Source organism: Prionailurus viverrinus, chromosome B1 (assembly GCF_022837055.1).
Source record: "Prionailurus viverrinus isolate Anna chromosome B1, UM_Priviv_1.0, whole genome shotgun sequence".
In the NCBI taxonomy this organism is placed as follows: Eukaryota; Metazoa; Chordata; class Mammalia; order Carnivora; family Felidae; genus Prionailurus; species Prionailurus viverrinus.
Window position 1 is genome coordinate 174,734,507 of NC_062564.1, and position 18,814 is coordinate 174,753,320.

An 18,814-nucleotide genomic window follows, 5' to 3' on the forward strand; every position below is an offset into this window, starting at 1 on the left:
ACGTGAAACTCCAAGCAGATGGGGAATTACGAAGACAAATCAGTAATGGACAAAATGCAACCAAAACAAAGCTACAGTCAAAAGTCAAATTCTGACAAAGTATTAGACTAAATCATAAAACTCAGCCAAAGCAACTCTGGCCCTTTATATAGGGGACTGAAGTCTCAGTCCTGCTAATCACAGGAAAGAAAATGCAGACCGCCTCTTCACTGAACATGTAACATAAGCTAATCCAGACAGGCTGGGTGAGGTGGCTCTGAAACCCACGGGTTAGCGAGAGAGCCAACATCCTCACAGGGCATTATGGAAGAATACACTGGTTCTTCGCTGGAAATTTTAAAAGGAAGTATGTATTGCTCTTAAGTCTGCAAATAGTTAAGTATTCTTAATATTAGTGGCAAGGGAGTCCCATGGGGTTCAGTCTCTGGTATGTGTCACAGTCAAGAAATGCAGGTTAGGGGTACCCGGGTGGCTCAGTTGGTTAAACGTCTGACTCCGGCTCAGGGTCATGAACTCACAGTTTGTGGGTTCAAGCCCCGTGTCGGGCTCTGGGCTGACAGCCTGGAGCCTGGAGCCTGCTTCAGATTCTGGGTCTCCCTCTCTCTCTCTGCCCCTCCCCTGCTTGTGCTCTGTCTCTCTCTCAAAAAAAATAGACATGCAGTTTAGATGCCAAAAATCATAGGAAAGGAAACCCATTCTCTCAAAGGACACTGACCTCCTCTCAAATACATCTTCCTCAGCAATATTTAATAAAGTCTTCTTCTTTTTTTTTAAGTGTATTTATTTTTGAGGGAGCAAGGGGCAGAGAGAGAGGGAGACCGAGGATCCCAAGCAGGCACCATGCTAAGTGCAGAGCCTGAAGCAGGGCTCGATCTCACAACTGTGAGATCATGACCTGAGTCGAAATCAAGAGTAGGATGCTTAACCCCAAAAAAGTCCTCTTCTACAAGCAAACTTCTTTCTAGAAGTCTACTTTTTCTACACTTCTACTTCTATAAGTTCATGCAATTACTCTACCCCCAACCCCATGCTCCCTTCCCACACTTTCCCCCTCCTCCTCACCCATAGAGTTTTAGCACTTTATTACGGGAGATCAACTTGGCCTGTCTCGCAGTAAGAAATAACACTTCCTCTTTGGAAGAGTGAGGAATAAGGCTAGCAAGATTCTGGCAGATTCTCTGAGGCAGGGTAGAGAAGGGGAAGTCCATGAGCACTCCCGCATTAATGATAGGTGTCCCGTCACAATTGTGAAACACCCATGCTGGGCCCAGACAGGACACAGCATCCAGAAGATCAGAATCTGAGGAGAGTCAAGAACAGTGTTTGAAAAGTCAGGAAATATTCTAATAGAGGAGGAAAATCAGTCAGAAAAACAAACAAACAAACAAACAAAAAACCAGTGGGCACTCAGCAAAACTGCTCTCATGTACCCAATCACTCACTTACTGTGGGTCCCACACCAGCTGTCCTCTCCCTTCACCTGCACACCAACCTACACTTCTCCATTTATTACCATCTCCATAGTCCCCACCATTCCCCTCTCAAAATCCATTCTTTCTTCCTATTGACATAAAACAGCAACAGACCATTCAGAAGCCCCAGTACTTACACTACCTGTAACTCAGTGATGGAAAGTCTCTTTCAAGGAAGCAGAGTTTTTTCAGCCCATAAATAATGAAAAGTATAGAAATTAAAATATTCTAGGGGCGCCTGGGTGGCGCAGTCGGTTAAGCGTCCGACTTCAGCCAGGTCACGATCTTGCGGCCCGTGAGTTCGAGCCCCGCGTCGGGCTCTGGGCTGATGGCTCAGAGCCTGGAGCCTGTTTCTGATTCTGTGTCTCCCTCTCTCTCTGCCCCTCCCCCGTTCATGCTCTGTCTCTCTCTCTGTCCCAAAAATAAATAAACTTTGAAAAAAAAAATTAAAAAAAAAATTCTAATGAATAATCTCAAGTAAAACTCAAGTGAGTGGTGAATCTGATGTTCTTCTGAGTACAGATTTTCATAGAAGAGAAAGCTGAAGAACTGGAAGAAAGAATCTCGAGACAATTTTCCTAGACTATGTTTTTTCAAGGGCTGAGTCTGGGCAGAACTCTTGATTTCTTTGTGATGTGGAGGGGGAAAGACCTAGCGAGGGTCATCCATTGCAACCACCTGTTTTTCAGAATGGATGTTTTCATTTCCTACCATGGGCCCAATCTCAAAACTATACTTCAACCCAGAACCTATGCCACGGTGTTCACGTGTGTTCTGAGGGATGTTATGAAGAAAATGTAATCTATGGCCCAATAAATTTGGTGATTTAATGGACTCATGTACAACTCGAGAGTGAAATAGAAAAGACAGCTTTCCTAAAAGCCTGGTTCTCAGAGTATGGTCTATATAACTCAGTGAACCAATGTCTTCCAAATAATCAATGCGTGATGTTACACAATCATACATTCTTAAAACATTCATTCAAGTACAGGACAGACCAATGGATTTTAAAATAACAAAGTACAAAACTGCTGTGATACAGTTTCAGATATCATATTGCATCTAACCTTTAAGAAATTACCACTTGTCAAATTTTGGTATAGTAGTAAAATACATGGGGGCGCCTGGGTGGCTCAGTCGGTTTAGTGTCCGTCTTCCGTTCAGGTCATGATCTCATGGTTTATGGGTTCGAGCCCCGCGTCAGGCTCTGTCTGACAGCTCAGAGCCTGCAGCCTGCTTCGGATTGTGTCTCCCTCTCTCTCTCTGTCCCTCCTCCGCTCACACTCTCTCTTTCTCTCTCCCCCCAAAATAATAGAACATTAAAAACATATATATCCACAATTTTCTAAGAAGGGTATAAAATGTTTTTCCATTTTCCTACCACATATCTGCATGAGGACAAATTTTCTTTATATACTCAACCAAAACAACATATCACAACAGAATGAATGGAGAAGCAACTGAGAATCCAGTAGTTTGTCTATTAATCCACACAAAAAAGATTTGGGGGAAAAAAAAGAAGTAAAACTATGTCACTCCTATCATTAAATATTTTTGGAAACCATATAGTTTTCACAAAAATAGTATTTTTTTTAAGTTTATTTATTTTGAGAGACAGAGGGATAGAGAGAGCAGAGGAGGGGCAGAGCAAGAGAGAGCAGAGGAGGGGCAGAAAGAGAGAGAGAGAATCCCAAGCAGGCTCTGTACTATTAGCACTGAGCCCGATGTGGGGCCTGAACCCACAAAGCCACAAGATCATGACCTAAACCAAAACCAAGAGCCGGATGCTTAACCGACTGAGCCACCCAGGTACTCCACAAAATTGTTATTTATGCTAACACATAAGGGGCTTATTACTTTTTACGTAATTAGTTCCTTTATAATTTCTCAGTTTTAATTTCTAACACAGTAGTTATTAATAGAAACCACATTCATCCTCTTTGGGATCTTCAATAGTTTTTTAAGACTGAAACGGGGTCCTCGTATCAAAAAGTTGGACATGCTAACCTAACGCATTTTGATCGCAGAAGCATTTCTCTGTGGAACACGTTGATTATATTCTAATATATATTCATTCTAGTATGTATTCATATATATTCATCTTGTGTTCTAAAAATGTTTCCTTTATATGCCTCTTCTCCCTAGACACACTTCAGCAAGCTAATTTATATGCTCTCAAAGGGTTTTCTCTCAAATAGTAGTTTTGTGCTTATGACCCTGGCAGTAAACGCACGTATCTCTCCCCTGGCAGGCACAACCGAAAGTGATCTTGTCTGTTTAGAAGAGGCCTTGATCTCAAGAATTATTTCACCGAGCAAATGTTACCAAAAATCACGAGAAACGATGACATAGGTTAACGTGCTCCTACAGCAGATAATCCTCTACTATGAGATCCAGTGCCAGAGGTGTCCCAAGAACATAAAAGCTATCAGGCCAGATGGAGAATCAGGGCTAATCTCACTTGCCATTCAGTTTCCCACAAAAGCGGATCGCTGATTGAGGTACCTCTGGTACAAATTACCCTCTCACAAAAGGAACAGGGTGACAGCAGTCTATTAGTCTGAGTACTGGCAATCTGTGTTTGGAAAAATGGGAATGCAAGCCAAAAATAACTCAAGAACTAATTCATAGTTCTACCATGGCTTTTCAGAACACGGAGTCAGGCCAGTTGTCTACTTTCAGCAAGACTGGAAGCTCCAATTACGGAATTTAGTTCTAAATCTCTTCTTCCCGTCAGGTACCTGACTGACTGGCCAGAAGCCTGTTCTCAGATGGCTGTAAAAAAAATTTGGGGAAGAGTCAAAAGTGTGAAGTGCTGAACAACTCTTCCATGAGAAAACTCTCCCCAAGGAAATTCAGTCCTTATATAGAACTGGCCTGGGGTACAGGCTGTTTAGTCCTTCAATTTACATTCTGGAGTCTGCCCAAATAATAGGAACCATTAAGTTTATTCCATTTTTAAAGTATCTAGTTTATAAAAATGTTGCTCATGGAAGACCAGGATCTTGGGAACTGAAGACACTCATCTCGGTCTCCTTTTTCCCGTTACTTAAGACTTGAAGTGAAATGAGCATATAATCTGCTTCTGGTAAAACTTTCTTCAATGAAAATTTCTTATGGCGGTAAGGGCTAAGGTCCTCTTCTAGCTCATTTGGTCCCCCCAGCAACTCGATGAGATAGACACAATAATTATCCCCGTTTTAAAGATGAGAAAACAGGCTTGGTGTTGCCTATGGTCACCGAATTTGTAAGTGGCAGATGGGACTGGGATATGGTCCCCTCTGAACCTCTGTACTGGAATGCCATCCTGTCTACCTGAAATGCATGGACAATAACATTAAATGATTTATTAACAAGGAGATATCCAATTCTGTGGGTAAAATAGCGGATTTAAGCTGCAAATTAGCCTTTATTGACAAAGACCTTCATTACATGCCGGCGTGTTAGGTTCCGTGCTGTCGCCCACCATGACCCGTGCACCGGCCACGTGGTATTTACCAATCGCTCCTCCTGCCTTCCTTCCAAACTGGACTAATACCCTCTTGCATGGTCCCTGGAGCAGCACTCACCGAACGAATGAGTGAAAGAACCAACGTGTGAACAAACAAAAGTGAATCTCTACAAATCTACTTAGTCACCAAGAATACTAATTTCTAAAGGAAGTTTCTACACTCTGGAGGGTATGCAGAACCCCCCCCCCCAAAACACAAGACAAACAAAAGAAACCACACACAAAACAGAACAAAACAAAACCAAACCCAGTAGGGTGCAGGGAGAAAAACATTAGCATTTCTATTTCTATTTCCTGACATTTAGCACATGACTGACACCGGCCTCCTCATTCGGTGTGCGTGGCAGACAGCCACACAGGGATGCAAGGCCTGCCATGGACAGTCCCCAGCTCACGGGGTTAGTCAGCACTGGGGCCCTCACCTGTTTGCTTTCCATAGGCTATACCCAAGTGCAGCTCATATGGGCCCAACTGAGAAAGCGGCCGTAGGGATTAGATTTTCAATTTTACCTAAACTGACCCTCACGAAAAGGACAAGTGACTTTAAGTGAGTCCTGCACAGGGCCGCAAGACGTAACGACAGCACAAGCTCTAATACACAGGAAGGTTACAGACCTGACGATATTGTTACCATTTCTCATAGGACATTTTTCTCAGCCACGTTGTGAGATATAACAATAACCAGTTGACCAGTTGCCATAAAGTTGGCAAACACACACACACAAAACCTGAAAGTAGCAAAACTTGGATTCATATCCACTATTCTTGTCAACGGTCTTTGCCTAAGTGAACGTGATACCTTAGGAAATTGGCTAATATATCCTTACACAGCTTCTTTTTTTTTTTTTAATTATTTATTTCTGAGAGAGCAAGAGAGAGCGCTCGGGGGAGGGGCAGAGAGACGGGTGAGAGAGAGAATCCTCAGCAGGCTCTGTGCTGTCAGTGTGGAGCCTGATGCAGGGCTCAAACTCACGAACCATGAGATCATGACCTGAGCCGAAATCAAGAGTCAGACACCTAACCGATGAGTTACCCAGGTGCCCCTACAGCTTCTAAATAAATATATTTTTATTAATAGGGTCAACGATGTGGAGCTCACTGATCTAGAATTTGCTACTCAAACTGCAATCTGCAAAGAAGCAGCATCAGCATCACCTGGCAGCTTGTTAGAAATGCAGTCTTACGGTCGGTCCATCCCAGACCTCCTGGACCTAACTTTGCATTTTTAACAAGGTCCCAGGCGATTCATGTGCACATTTCTGTTTGAGAAGCACTGCTTTAGAGCACATACCTTAAATGATCTGAAGCCTAACATTTCAGCTCTTATTTATAAGTCGAGACCGAGTTCTCTGTTGAATTTTTGAACTCGTAAATTTATAATTCCTAATATCTGTTATCAAATGTTCTTTAAAACCGCAAAGAAATGATCCCCACAAACGAAAAACCCGGTGAAATAATCTATGTATAACCACCGCGTTATCGTGTTTATCCCAGTCTATGTAAAGTAAGTGTCCTGATCCCCAAACGATGAAAACCCATCTAGCGACCCCTTCATCGTTTTCACCCCCACTTCCACTTACTTTTGTTTGATCGTCGGCCTTGAACACGTAGCAGATACTCTGCTGGCTGCCTGCATTGTCCTTAATCAGACAAGCAAAGTAACTTGGATCGTGGCTGTTGTGGATCAGTTTGTGAACGTGCTGGGGCTTACACTCGAAGATGCTGGAACAGATCAGTGGATCCCACTGTTGACTTCTGCCCGCCTCGGGTTCACATCTCAATCCGGAGGGTGAAACACAAAGCCGGACCTGCTTGGTACCAGGCTCCTTTTTGGAGGACTGCCCGCTGAGCCTGCGCACCTCGGCCACGACCCACGGCAGCATCGGCATGGTGGTCAGAGCGTGCACAGGCAAGGAGCCGACCAGCTGCAGGCCGAAGTCCACCGAGGCCTCGTTAGGAAACAGATGTCTCCTCGCCGTGAATGTTATTGGTTCCATTTTGGGAAAGGTCTGGAAGCTCAGCAAAACGTTGCCACTGTTTTCTACTTTAGAACGAGCAATCTACTTTATGTGCTTCTGAGGCAGAATCCTGCGGGAGAAAAATAGAGGCATTAGAATTTAATGAAATCACAGCAATAGCTACTTTCAGAGAGTTATTATTTCAGAAGAACTTAAAAGCCCGAAACCCAAACGCAGGCAGAAACGGATATTAGTACGAACAATCTGCTTTGCCTAGAAAGAGGTGCCCTGAAATTGTGCTTCATATAGAATCTGAGAAGGCCATAACTGTCACACTCAATACGGGTTACAAAGAGCCCACCGGGAAACTCCTGTGAAACGAAAGCCTCATAGAGCCAGCAGAAGCAAGCAGGACAGAAAGCAATACAGTCCTGCTCAGATACTTTTAAACCCTGTTCTATCAACATATATTTCAAGGAATTTTTTTAAAGTAATCTCTATGCCCAATGTGGGGCTTGAACTCAAGCCCCCGAGATCAAGAGTCACATGCTCTATGGACTGAGCTAGCCAGGTGTCCCTAAAAGGAATTTTTTAAAGATAATCAAATTCAGTAGTGGTGATTCTACCCCCCCAAAAAAGTAATCTTGAGAGAAAAAATATCAGCTAACCATTATCATAGTCTACTGAACCAGACCAGTTTTCAACAACTGACCTTTTCAATTATGATACTGCTTAAGTTTTAAAGGGCTCTCCCTGACATAGTCCAGAGGTTCTGAACAAGAATTCAAATTCCATTAACATGTAATTGGTGCCAGTTATGCTCCAAATATCGCCATAAATCTTGTTTCATTTAATTCATGTATTATAAGCCATCATGTGCACACTCTCCTCATCAATAGAAGATGCTGTTTCCAGGGGCGCCTGGGTGGCTCAGTCGATTAACCCTCGGACTTCGACTCAGGTCATGATCTCAGTGTTTGTGGGTTCAAGCCCCGCATCAGGCTCTGTGCTGACAGCTCAGAGCCTGGAACCTGCTTCGGATTCTGTGTCTCCCTCTCTCTCTGCCCCTCCCCCACTTCTCAAAAATAAAGTAAAACATAAAAAAAAATTAAAAAAAAAAGAAGATGCTGTTTCCAGGAGACCCAAAGTCTCTCACCTGCTTCCCCCCCACCTCCCTACAGGTGATTTTCAACAAACGCATTCGATGTATGCTAACGCCTTCTTGTTCCACTGGTAACAAAATCCTTCTGTATAGAGCTGACTTGTCTACAGGATCTCAATTGTCATCCTTCCTCATCCGCTCGCTGGATCTTCTTCTCTCATGTTCTCCCTGAGCACCTACACACTGCATCTATCTGATTCATCATTGTTGTCCCCAGTGCCTGGCAGTATCTGGCTCAGAATAGAGTCTCAGTAACATTATAAACAAGTGAATGAAGTCTCCTCCATCTAAAAAAAACCACCACCAACAACAAAAAACCCACAAAAAACATTTTCCCTTGACCTCAAACCTCCAGCCCCAACTCCTCCTTCCCTACACAACTTTCTTCACAGTAAAGTCTACACTTACTGTCTCCACTTCCTACTGCCCATCTATAATCTGGATTTTGACCAGATGTACTGCCTGTGCATTGAAATTACTCCCATTAAGGTCACCCGTGTCCTTTGGCTGTGAAATCCAAAGGGGCCAAAATAGTCCTTAAGTGTCTTGTCCTTTCTGATGAATTTCTCATTGGGGACCACTCCTTCCTGCTTGAAACCCTTCTGTTTCTCATCTTACTTCTCTGGTTGCTTCTTTTCAGGTTCCTTGATGGCTTTTTCCCCATTTGACTCCATCCCCTCTCCTCATTCCACCTGCTTTCTTTGGACAGTCTTACCTAATGGCTTGGTGTCCACAACCACATTCTAACATTCCTGCTGCTGCTAACAGCTTACTTTTGCAACCCAGGCACATCTCAGGGGTGATCTCATTCCATCTTTACAACTTTCATCTCCAACCTTAGTCTCAGTTACAGACTACTAGTATTGCCACCGTTAGGACCTGGGTCACTGAGACCTGGAGAGCTTGAGGTGCTCATCACAGGTGGGCGTGGGAGAGTTTGTTCCTGATTCTCCACCCATCCCCTTGAATGCTACACGAGAATATCATCTATCACATATGCATGGATGAGCCCCGTGCGTTTGTCTCCCATTGAACCTCCTTCCTGAGATCCAGATGAGGGCAGGCCATTCAATATTCCTATCTGAATAGCCGAGAGGCCCCTCAACCACAATTTACTATTTTTAAACTGACTCAGTCTCACCTCCCCCCTTCCCAGAACTTCTCTTCCTTCCCATAAACTCTGTCTCTGTAAACAGCATCGCTATTTCATTGGCCAAGCCAAAGGCCAAGGGGTCACTGCTACAGACTGAATGCTGAAATTGTAATCCCCAATGTGATAGTATTTGGAAGTCAGGCCTTTGAGAGGTGATTTGGTCATGAGGCTGAAGCCCTTATAAATGGGATTGGTGCCCTCATAGAGACTCAGAGTGCTCCCTTGCCCCCTTCCACCATGTGAGGAGATAAGAGAAAAGACCTCTATGTATGAGTTAAGAATATTCAATATTCAAATTCTAAACCTTTTCTGACATAGAACTAAAGTCTATTCTTTTAACTCTATCTCTTTCTATGTGATATATATGCATATACAATGATTGCACTTTTGTAATAGGGTTTGAACACAGTTTGGAGCTAGTTTTTTATGTTAAATGTTCAAAAGTTCAGAAATAAACTCATACTTTAGAGCTCTAACATAGTTCATGGAAATGTATTCCCTTATCTCTTCTCTTTTAAAGTAAACCTTCTGTTGATGAAAACAGACTTGAAGTCCATATAACCCCATAAATGTTTTCTCTCTCTCTTCTTTTTTCTCTCTCTCACCTGGTGAGAGATTAAATGTCTGGCTCGACTTCACTCTTGTAACTGAATCTGGTTCAAGTTCTAACTGTTGACAGCCGCTAATCCCAAGACATGTTTAAAGAAGTACTAGAATTATTACAAAGGAGAGACCTGAGATCTATCAATTAGTGTAGATGAGGCAATTCTTAATATGGTGGCAACAATATACAAAATTATTTTTAGTTTTCTTGTAAGGCAATATACACCTAGTGTAAAAAATGTACACAATGTAGTCATTCCAAACATTTAGTAAATAATCAGTCACCAAATTAGTTCTGCCAAGTCATTGACAAAACTATTTGAATGTTTAAAGTCTTCATTTTTGAACCAGCTATGGCACATTCTTAGTTTCCCTGTAAAACATAGATTGGTCCTTAATACCATTTGTAAACTATCACATAATAAGTTCTACCCCAGGGAGCACTAGCTGGCTCAGCCAGAAGAGCATGGAACTCTTGATCTCAGGCTCATGAGTTCGAACCCCACATTGGGTGTAGAGATTACTTACATAAATAAAACTTTAAAAAAATAAGTTCTACCCCAGAGATGACGATAATTATTTATAATCAATTCAAATTCTGCTGACAGAAGATTCATGATAACTTAGACTAGGTGAGTAATTGCACTTCTTTTTAATAAAAAGTTCCATGAAACAGATGAACTATTCAAATAATATTAGATCGTGTTTTAAACCATATCAGTCCACATCATTTGCATGCCATGTGACTCTAATTCCCAGATAGAACCATCTATTCTAAGAGGGCTCTCTTGTGCCTCATTGTGCATCATACCCTCAGTAAGAAATACTATGATCTGTTACTCCAGGGGACTTCTAGTTACGTTTTTGTTCGTAGATTCATATGTAAAAGCTCTATCCCTTACAGAGACCATCTGTATTCTACACCACTCCTACCTACCACAGTCCATAAACATGGTGGGCACCCCAAACACAAAGATACTCTTTTATTAGAACAGTTGTGATAATCTTCTTAGTGAGTCCTAGATCAAATATCCTATATCAAACATCCCATGCACTTAGAATTATAAAATCTGAGAGCTAGGAACGTCCTTTTAAGCTCTTTTAAGCTCTTATATTTGAACTGAGGAAACTTGGTTCTGGAGAAGTTAAGTGGTTTGTCCAAGTCGGGTGACAGAATTAGGACAATCCGATCACTGACTGCCATCCAAGTACTGCAAAGAACCTCAGTTTCCTCATGAAAATGCTTTCAAGCGTGAAGTTGTGAAAGCAAGTCGCTTAACCTCCAAGTCTCAAATTTATTCTTGTAAGAGAATGGACCAAGATCATCCTCAAGTTGTCTTCTGTCTCTAAAATCTGGTAAATCTAATTTTCACAATGTATAATACCAAATGTCCCAACATTGTGTGGGGATAGAAAGCTGCTTCATCTTCCTGTCAAGAATACAAATGTGGGGGAGGTACATGAAGAAAGAATAGGGTTTATTGATCAGGAAGCGAGCAGAGAGATGGTGGGAGTGAGCAAGCCGCCATCGGGAACGCTCTCTTTTCCCAGCCCCTTTCCATGCCCTCCCAGCAAACCACAGGGGGTATGATGGGGAACTTTCCAGAAGCTAGCAATGCCGCCGCCACTGCAGACTCAGCCCCTACCTTCTCAGTGTGCTGGTGGGAGGGGAGGAGGGTGAAGGAGAGGGATAGAGGGAGAGATGTTGAAGCTTCTAGCTCCAAGCCAGGTTAGGAACCAACTAAGACTGGGTAGCTGTCGGAGACTCCTAGGATGGGCAGAGTCCCAGATAGCTATTCATTTCCCCTTACAAATCAGTTGTTTAGTTTTTCTGTTCTTCACCCTAGATAGAGTGGGAACACGGCTGAACAGAATTATTCTGCTACCCAAATACTCTAATCTCATGCAGTAAGATCACTGTGGCGTGGCTCCACTATTTGTCCCCGAATCCCACCCAATCAGAGCAGTGTGCTGCTACTTAGGAATTGCCCTTGGGTTCCAAAGATCTTTTGAGTGGTAGGCGATTTCACAGAGCCACCACACAGAGCTCCTGGAGCTGGCGGATCCAACCTTTTTATCACCAAGGCTGCTCCAGCCCCGGTATGCACCTTTCTAAATTGACACGTAAAGTACTGATGTTTTGAATGACTTCCTTCCTACATAAATCAGAGCCAATTTAAGACTAGACTAGTCCTTTAGAATGCCATGGCCACTTCTTGTATTCTCTGCTACTTTACGGAAGAGGATGAAGGGGTGAGAGTGGGGGTCCTAGCAGCCTTCAAGGATTATGCATACACTTCCCTCCGGCATGGCTGCTTTAACTTATTCTCCCAACAATAATAATAATAATTGTTAACACATAATAGCACTTACTGTGTGACTGTTAACTGATTTAGCTCTTCCAACAACCCTGGACAATAAAGACGATTAGTATCATATGTAAATAAGGACTCTAATGGACTTTTACCATTATCACCTCCAACTTAAAGAGATGAGACAGAAGTTGCTGGCACAGAGAAATAAGGTCAGTTGCCCAAGGTCATACTAGCAACAAGTGGCAGAACCAAGTTTTGAACCCAGATCCTTCCACTCCAGACTTTGTGCTTGCTCTTAGCCACTTTGCTAGAGGAATACTTACTGACCAACCACCTCTTCTGGGACATTACACATGATCTTCTGTATTCTTACAACTCTGAGAAGTATGCTTTATCATCCCCATTTTTTTTAACGTTTATTTATTTTTGAGACAGAGAGAGACAGAGCATGAACGGGGGAGGGTCAGAGAGAGGGAGACACAGAATCTGAAACAGGCTCCAGCATCTGAGCGGTCAGCACAGAGCCCGATGCAGGGCTCGAACTCACGGACCGCGAGATCATGACCTGAGCCGAAGTCGGTCGCTCAACCGACTGAGCCACCCAGGCGCCCCTATCATCCCCATTTTCTATAAAGATCCCCTGGCTAATGGTGAAGGTAGGATTTGTCTTATGCCCAAATTTCTGTTCTTTGTGATGTAAACATCTCTAGAAGGGAATAACTCTAAAATATCTCTCTATCTAAATTTTGCTTGGTCTCATTAATCCAAATCTAATGTCAAAATTATACCTTATGTTATAATATAGGTATTATATACATAAGGTATCATATAATAAGTATACTATAATAATATATAAGGTATGATATAATAATAGCAATAAGTAATATGCATTGTGTGCTCACCATGTATCTGGCACTGTTCTAAGAACTTTACATGTATAAATTCATTAAATTTGACAACAATCTCATAAGTACTTACCTTCTTTGGAAGCTTAGATTTACTGATCATAAATAATGTATTGTTAAATAAGTAGACTCTCTTTTTTCAAGATATTATTTTTGTAAGATATTATTTTTAAGTAATCTCTATGCCCAACATGGGGCTCAAACTCACAACCCCAAGATCAAGAGTCACATGCTCTTCTGACTGAGTCAGCTAGGTGTCCCAGTACACGCTCTTTTTAAGAGAAAAATACTTCTGCCTGTCACAAAGGAAACAGGCATACTCAAAATTAAACGCCCCTTTATTGGTGCTAAAACGTATTTCCTACATTCTGCACAGCTTTACTGAAACCCAAGTGTCGTGATTTTTCATATGGCCCAAATATGACAAATTCTTTTCTAAACATTCAAAACCTGAAAACCGACACTTGCCCTTAAAATCTAAGAGCCCATCAAATGGAAATCTCAGCTTGAAAATGTCAAAAATTGTGAAAATAGAAACCTTCATGTCTCTAAAAAAATCTTTTTAACCAGACGTGGGGAATGTGGGGTTGGGAAAGAAAAAAGGAAGATAAAAGTTAGCAAAGGCAACGGTAAGGCACCAGTTCTGCTCTGAAAACCTAAATCCTCTGCCATCACCAGGGGGCTACAAACCCAACACCATTTATCCCCCCAAGGGGACTCCCTGTCACTTTAACGAACAGACTCTGATCCTCCAAATTCGAATGTTCAACAAAAGAAAAAGGCTGGAGAACATGTCACATGTTGGGACTAACGTGGCCATTATACTTAAGAAGTGCAGCCCAGCAAACAGGGAAAAGGGTAAAGCAAACCATGCCAACACATAAGCAGACTTAGGTCATCTGGGGAGTGTAAAGAACAGAGGCTGGGGAACTTTGAGACACGCCGCCATGAAAAGAGGAAAAGGGGCCTGAGGGATTTGTCGTTTTGACAAGATAAAATTAAAGGCGTATTCAAAGACAGAATCCTCTCAAGCAGGCATCCCTACTCCTGGCGCCATAATGATTGGACAAGCTGGCGTGAATGGGGCGCTTGGCGCAGCACTGCTTACCCAAGGTACGTCCTAGAAGGTCCTAGAAGATCTGGCAGAAAGGAGGCGCCCACCCACACCTGGCTCCAACAGGATGTATTGGAGTGTGAGGCAGCCTTTCGGGTAGAGGCTGCCTTTTCGGGAAATGGAGGACAAAGACTGTCTGTCGACAGGTGGATAATCAGGGAGAAGAGGCAAGCTGAGTTTCCTCAGAGTCACTCAGTCCTTCCTCATAGCCTCCAGTACTGTGACAAACAATGTCACGGGGAGAAAAGTCATCCCAATACTGATACAATTGCACCCAACCAGAAATGCTATCATGGTGAAAGGGAAATCCCCAGAGCTCTCAGTGGGAAAGACAGTGGTAGACTATGGCAGGAGTCCCATCTGCAAAACTTTAATTTGACGTTAATAAAATCTATAACTACACCAACGAATTTCCCCCCATTTTACTGGTTTGCAAATGCCTGGACAGATCAATGTAAAGACATTTATTTTAATTATCACCTGATGATTTTATTTACTGATGTGAGCCACACTTAGTCCCTTTTACATCTCCTTGCACTCAATTAATAGTCTCAGGATACTCCTCTTGTGTTCACTTTGGAAAATATCCCCTAAACATTTCACATGCACCCTTTAATTCACAGCTGTGTCCACAATCCAGGAGCTCATACTATGCCAATGGTTACTTACAGATAAATCTCAGGAGAAAGCCCTTTTTATGGTCTAATTTCCCTGTAACTTGGTGAAAGAAGAAAGAAAGAAAGAAAGAAAGAAAGAAAGAAAGAAAGAAAGAAAGAGAAACAGGGAGATTCAAGACTGTGATAAGCATTCCATTTCAAACAGTTGTTACAACACCTGTTTGCAAAGCAGTCAATCCTTTTTTATACAAACTGTTTCGTGCAATGTTCTTATTCCTTTAGACAATCTTCAGGATTCTCAGGAAAGAACTAATCATGCGGAACACCTCCGCCCCAAGCAAGAGAAGGCATCACAAGTCTAGCTGCTTCGGGGATCCCTAACCCAACAGAGTAATAGAACATGAAGAGCCCGGAAACACAGGAGAGTCATTTAGCAAGGTGGATACCCAGGCTCTGAACCACAGGTCTCCAGTCAGTCTTCCACCCTCTGCCCCTCCCACCCAGAGCAGGCTCTGAAAACATAACAAAACCCAGGGGTGGCTATGCTTCAACTCTTACCAACTGCATCAAAACTGGGAAGGGAATGAGAGTCTGCTTTCCAGAGGAAGGGGTTTCTGTCAAGATCCCTGCAGTTCAGCTTAAGTACAGTGCCAAGAGTTTTGAAGTCTGGATTTGTAGAGATAACGGAGTTTCTTGGCGTGAGCCATTTAAACCAGTTCATCCCAAAATGCTCTTTTAAAGTCTGAGTATATTAATAAGTGCAATCATCCAACCATCTAAAAGGAAGAATGAGACATCTACATATGCATTAATGTAAAGCATTCTGAAAATTAAACTGTTCGGTGGGAGGAACAATCACCACTTTCAATTTCTTTTCCTTTTTAAGCCACTTTCAGAGAATAACATATTTTAAATAAAATAACAACAACAGGTAAAGCCACCTCTAGGTGGATTTCAAAGGAAACAATCTCTTAAAACAACACCAGTGTGTGCTAAAGTTTGAGGAGCCTCATAATCACAGACCGATCAGGAAGCTGCTAGAAACAATTAAGCAGGGTTTCAAAATGACTGGTACAGGATGTGCCCATAGAAAGAAATGTTGTGCGCTCCGGTGGAGCTGCCAAAGTTACTACTGCAAAGTACCCTGAACTTTTAAAGGATGATATGGGGTCACTTTGACCACTCTCCTCCTAATCCGGTCACTCTACAAACACAACAGCCCCAGAGATATTTGGCGGGAGGGGGTGGATACCGAGCCAGCAGGAGTGAAAGGGGGCAGGAGGAAGGTGCCCGTGGGAGCTCCTGGGTGGTTATGAACTTCAAGGTTTCACTTTCGTCCAAGTAGGGGGCGAGGAGGTGGCAATGAACCCCACCCACCCCGGAAGCCCACCGTGCGGCGAGCACAGCAAGAACGCCCTTGGGCCGCTGAATTCCAGCTTCGCCGGCCGGGGAGCTCAGGCGCTGGGTGCGGGGGGAGGGGGGCGAGATGCCGCGGGCGGTGCGGGAGACCCAGAAAGCACCTACCTGGGCCGCGGCGCGCTCAGAGCCCGGGGCCCCTCCGGGGCGCGCAGGTGCTCGGGGGCGGCGTGGGGCCGGCCTGCGCGGGCGGGGCGCCCATCGTGCCGGGCCGGCTGCGCTTTTCCGCCGCGGGGGGCCGGCCGGGATCCCCTCCGCTCGGCTCCCGCCTCTTCTTCACCGGGCTGAGGACCAGGCGGGTCCCGCGGCGGCCGCAGCAACAGGCACCGTGGCGCGGGGGCTGCGCCGGCGGCGGCGGCGGCGGCGGCAGAGGAGGAGGAGGGGGAGGTGTCTGCGCGCGGCTCGCGTTTCCTCCTCCCCGGGCTGGGCGAGCGCGGGGGAGGCGAGGGGAGGGCAGAAGCCGGGATCTCCCAACTCGGTCCCCAGAGACCTGAGAGGGGGACGCGGTGCTCCCTCCCTCCTCTCTGCGCCTTGTGACTCTGCGCGAGCGGCGCGGCCGGGACAGGCGAGTCCCACGCGGGCAACAGCTGCTGCAGTGCGGGTCCGCCGCGGCCTCCCTCCTCTCCGTGCCTCTCCCCTGCGGGACGGCCCATCCTCAGCCCGCCAGGCCGGAGGGTGGGGGGCGGGGGTGTCGGGGCGCCGCCCCAGCCAGCCCCGACGCAGGGTCCTGGCCCGCCGTCCGCCTGGGCTCCGGGGACTCGGGGCCCCGCGCGTGATGAAGGCCCTCGCGGCGGGATGTGCGGTCGCACACCCTGTCCTCGGCAGCCTATTTATAGCAGGTGGTGCTGCCCGCCGCTCGCGTCCCGCGGCGCTCTCAGCAGGTGGCACAGCCAGCCAGCCCTTCGCTGCCCTGCGCTAGCGTCGCCTCATCTGCACCCTCGCTTTCACCTCGCGAAATGGACACAGTGAAAACCGCGCGGAGCACAGGAGGGCGGCCAAGCCACCTGGCCCTTCTCCCCATCACCCCTTCTTCCTGTCCCAGGGTTGCACACAAAGGCAAGGAGTGAACCGAGGCAGGGCCATTCTGTGGGGCGCTAGCAGGCGAGACAGGAAAATCAGCGGCTCAGGGAAACAGCGAAGGCTGAAGTGTCGTCGTCCCCCAGTGAAAGCCCAGTCAGCCCCATTTCTGAACTGCGCGGGTGACGCAGCCGCGCGATACGGCGCCTCTTCCCTCCCGCCGGTCCAGCGCGCGCAAGCACGCGCGCGCGCACACACACACACACACACACACACACACACACACACATTCACTCACTCACTCACTCACTCACTCACTCACAACACCCCTCGCCTCTCCTCACCTCCCCTCTCTGCACTTGCCCTAGAGTGGGATTCGGGGAAGTTCCCAGCGGCCTTGGGGTGGAAAGAGAGACCCGGGAGATGGAAGACCCTGGGTCTCCCAGGATGAGGGGATGGCAGGGCGCAGAGAACGAGCAAGCCTGCCAAATTCCTGTCCCAGCAGGTAAATCGGGGCAGTTTCACCGGGGTGGGGGGGGGGGGATCTGAGGGAAGTAGAGAACGTGACATCAACCCCAGCGACAAGTAATCAGGAAAGGGAGAGCGGGAAGAGAGTGGGACGCGGCGGGTAAGGCAGCCGCTGAAGGGGGCGGCGGTGGAGAAGCCAGGCGGCCTCTTGAAGGATTGTTTGGGCTCAGTGTAGCTGGAGGCCGACTTTAGGGTAGTGGCTGAGAGTTTGGGCTGCAGGGTTGGACTTAAACCCCAATCCCGATTCCACCACTGGGGTGGCTTAGGCGAGCTGCTGGACCTCTATTCTCCATTCTCTTACCTGTGTAATGGGACAGATACACGCTTTGTAGGACCACTGTGAAGATAATGTGGGAAAGTGCATGTAAAATGCTTAGCACGCTGGTGCGAATGTAGACCTCAACTACTGGCCATCTATACCGTGGCTCCGGAGACAAATAGAAATCCAAGGTTCTCTCCTGGTCCCCAACCCGAGCCGTGTGTTCCTCGAAGTTAACTGAAACTCTTGAAGCCTTTTCGATTAGAACCTGGGATTCCTTGATCCCATTCCTCTGAATGCTCCCATTCAGGGAAGGTATATTTAAGTGGGACACAAAAGTTTTATCCACGTCCCGCGTGATTTAAAATTCTCGTAAGAGTGGTAGCAGTTATTTGTAGAGGGGCCAGGCTACTTGGGACACTGTGGTAGGCACTTTGCATATATTGTCTCTGATCCTAACAAATATTCTGCTGTATAGAGATTATTAAATCCTACTTGACTAAGGAGGAAACTAAGAGGTTAATGCCTCATGGTAGCCACAGAGCTAGTAGGTACTGGGACCTCCCAAGATCCAAAGCCACTTGTAACACACTTTCTCTCCTGCCACCGTGTACCTCTCTTGTAGCACTCAGTTCATTCTTTGTTATAGCGCAGTTATTTGTGTACTTAGCCTCAAATTTTTTTTTAAGAGTAGTGAAGAATACATACAGGCTTTAATACTTTAATGATTAGAACATTTATTGGGTTATGGAAATTATTCTTCATTAGGTTACAAGACGAGGTA

The 18,814-nt window shown here is 45.3% G+C and overlaps 1 protein-coding gene and 1 long non-coding RNA gene across 5 annotated transcripts in view; one reads left to right on the forward strand and one right to left on the reverse strand.

The window, feature by feature from the left end:
- LOC125163630 (uncharacterized) overlaps positions 1-5,170 on the forward strand; it is a 63,206-nt gene extending 58,036 nt beyond the window's left edge. Inside the window, exon 3 of the long non-coding RNA XR_007151522.1 lies at positions 3,724-5,170. This is a non-coding gene — a long non-coding RNA (uncharacterized LOC125163630). The remainder of the gene's footprint in view (positions 1-3,723) is intronic.
- The window catches only part of TBC1D1 (TBC1 domain family member 1), a 225,515-nt gene extending 209,041 nt beyond the window's left edge, over positions 1-16,474 (reverse strand). For all 4 annotated transcript variants that reach the window (XM_047855658.1, XM_047855657.1, XM_047855656.1 and 1 more), the window contains exons 1-2: positions 16,335-16,474; positions 6,564-7,071 (exon numbers count right to left, since the gene is read on the reverse strand). In XM_047855658.1, coding sequence (XP_047711614.1) covers positions 6,564-6,980 — 417 coding nt within the window. In that variant the 5' untranslated portion in view covers positions 6,981-7,071; positions 16,335-16,474. The remainder of the gene's footprint in view (positions 1-6,563; positions 7,072-16,334) is intronic.
- Positions 16,475-18,814: the final 2,340 nt, after the last annotated feature.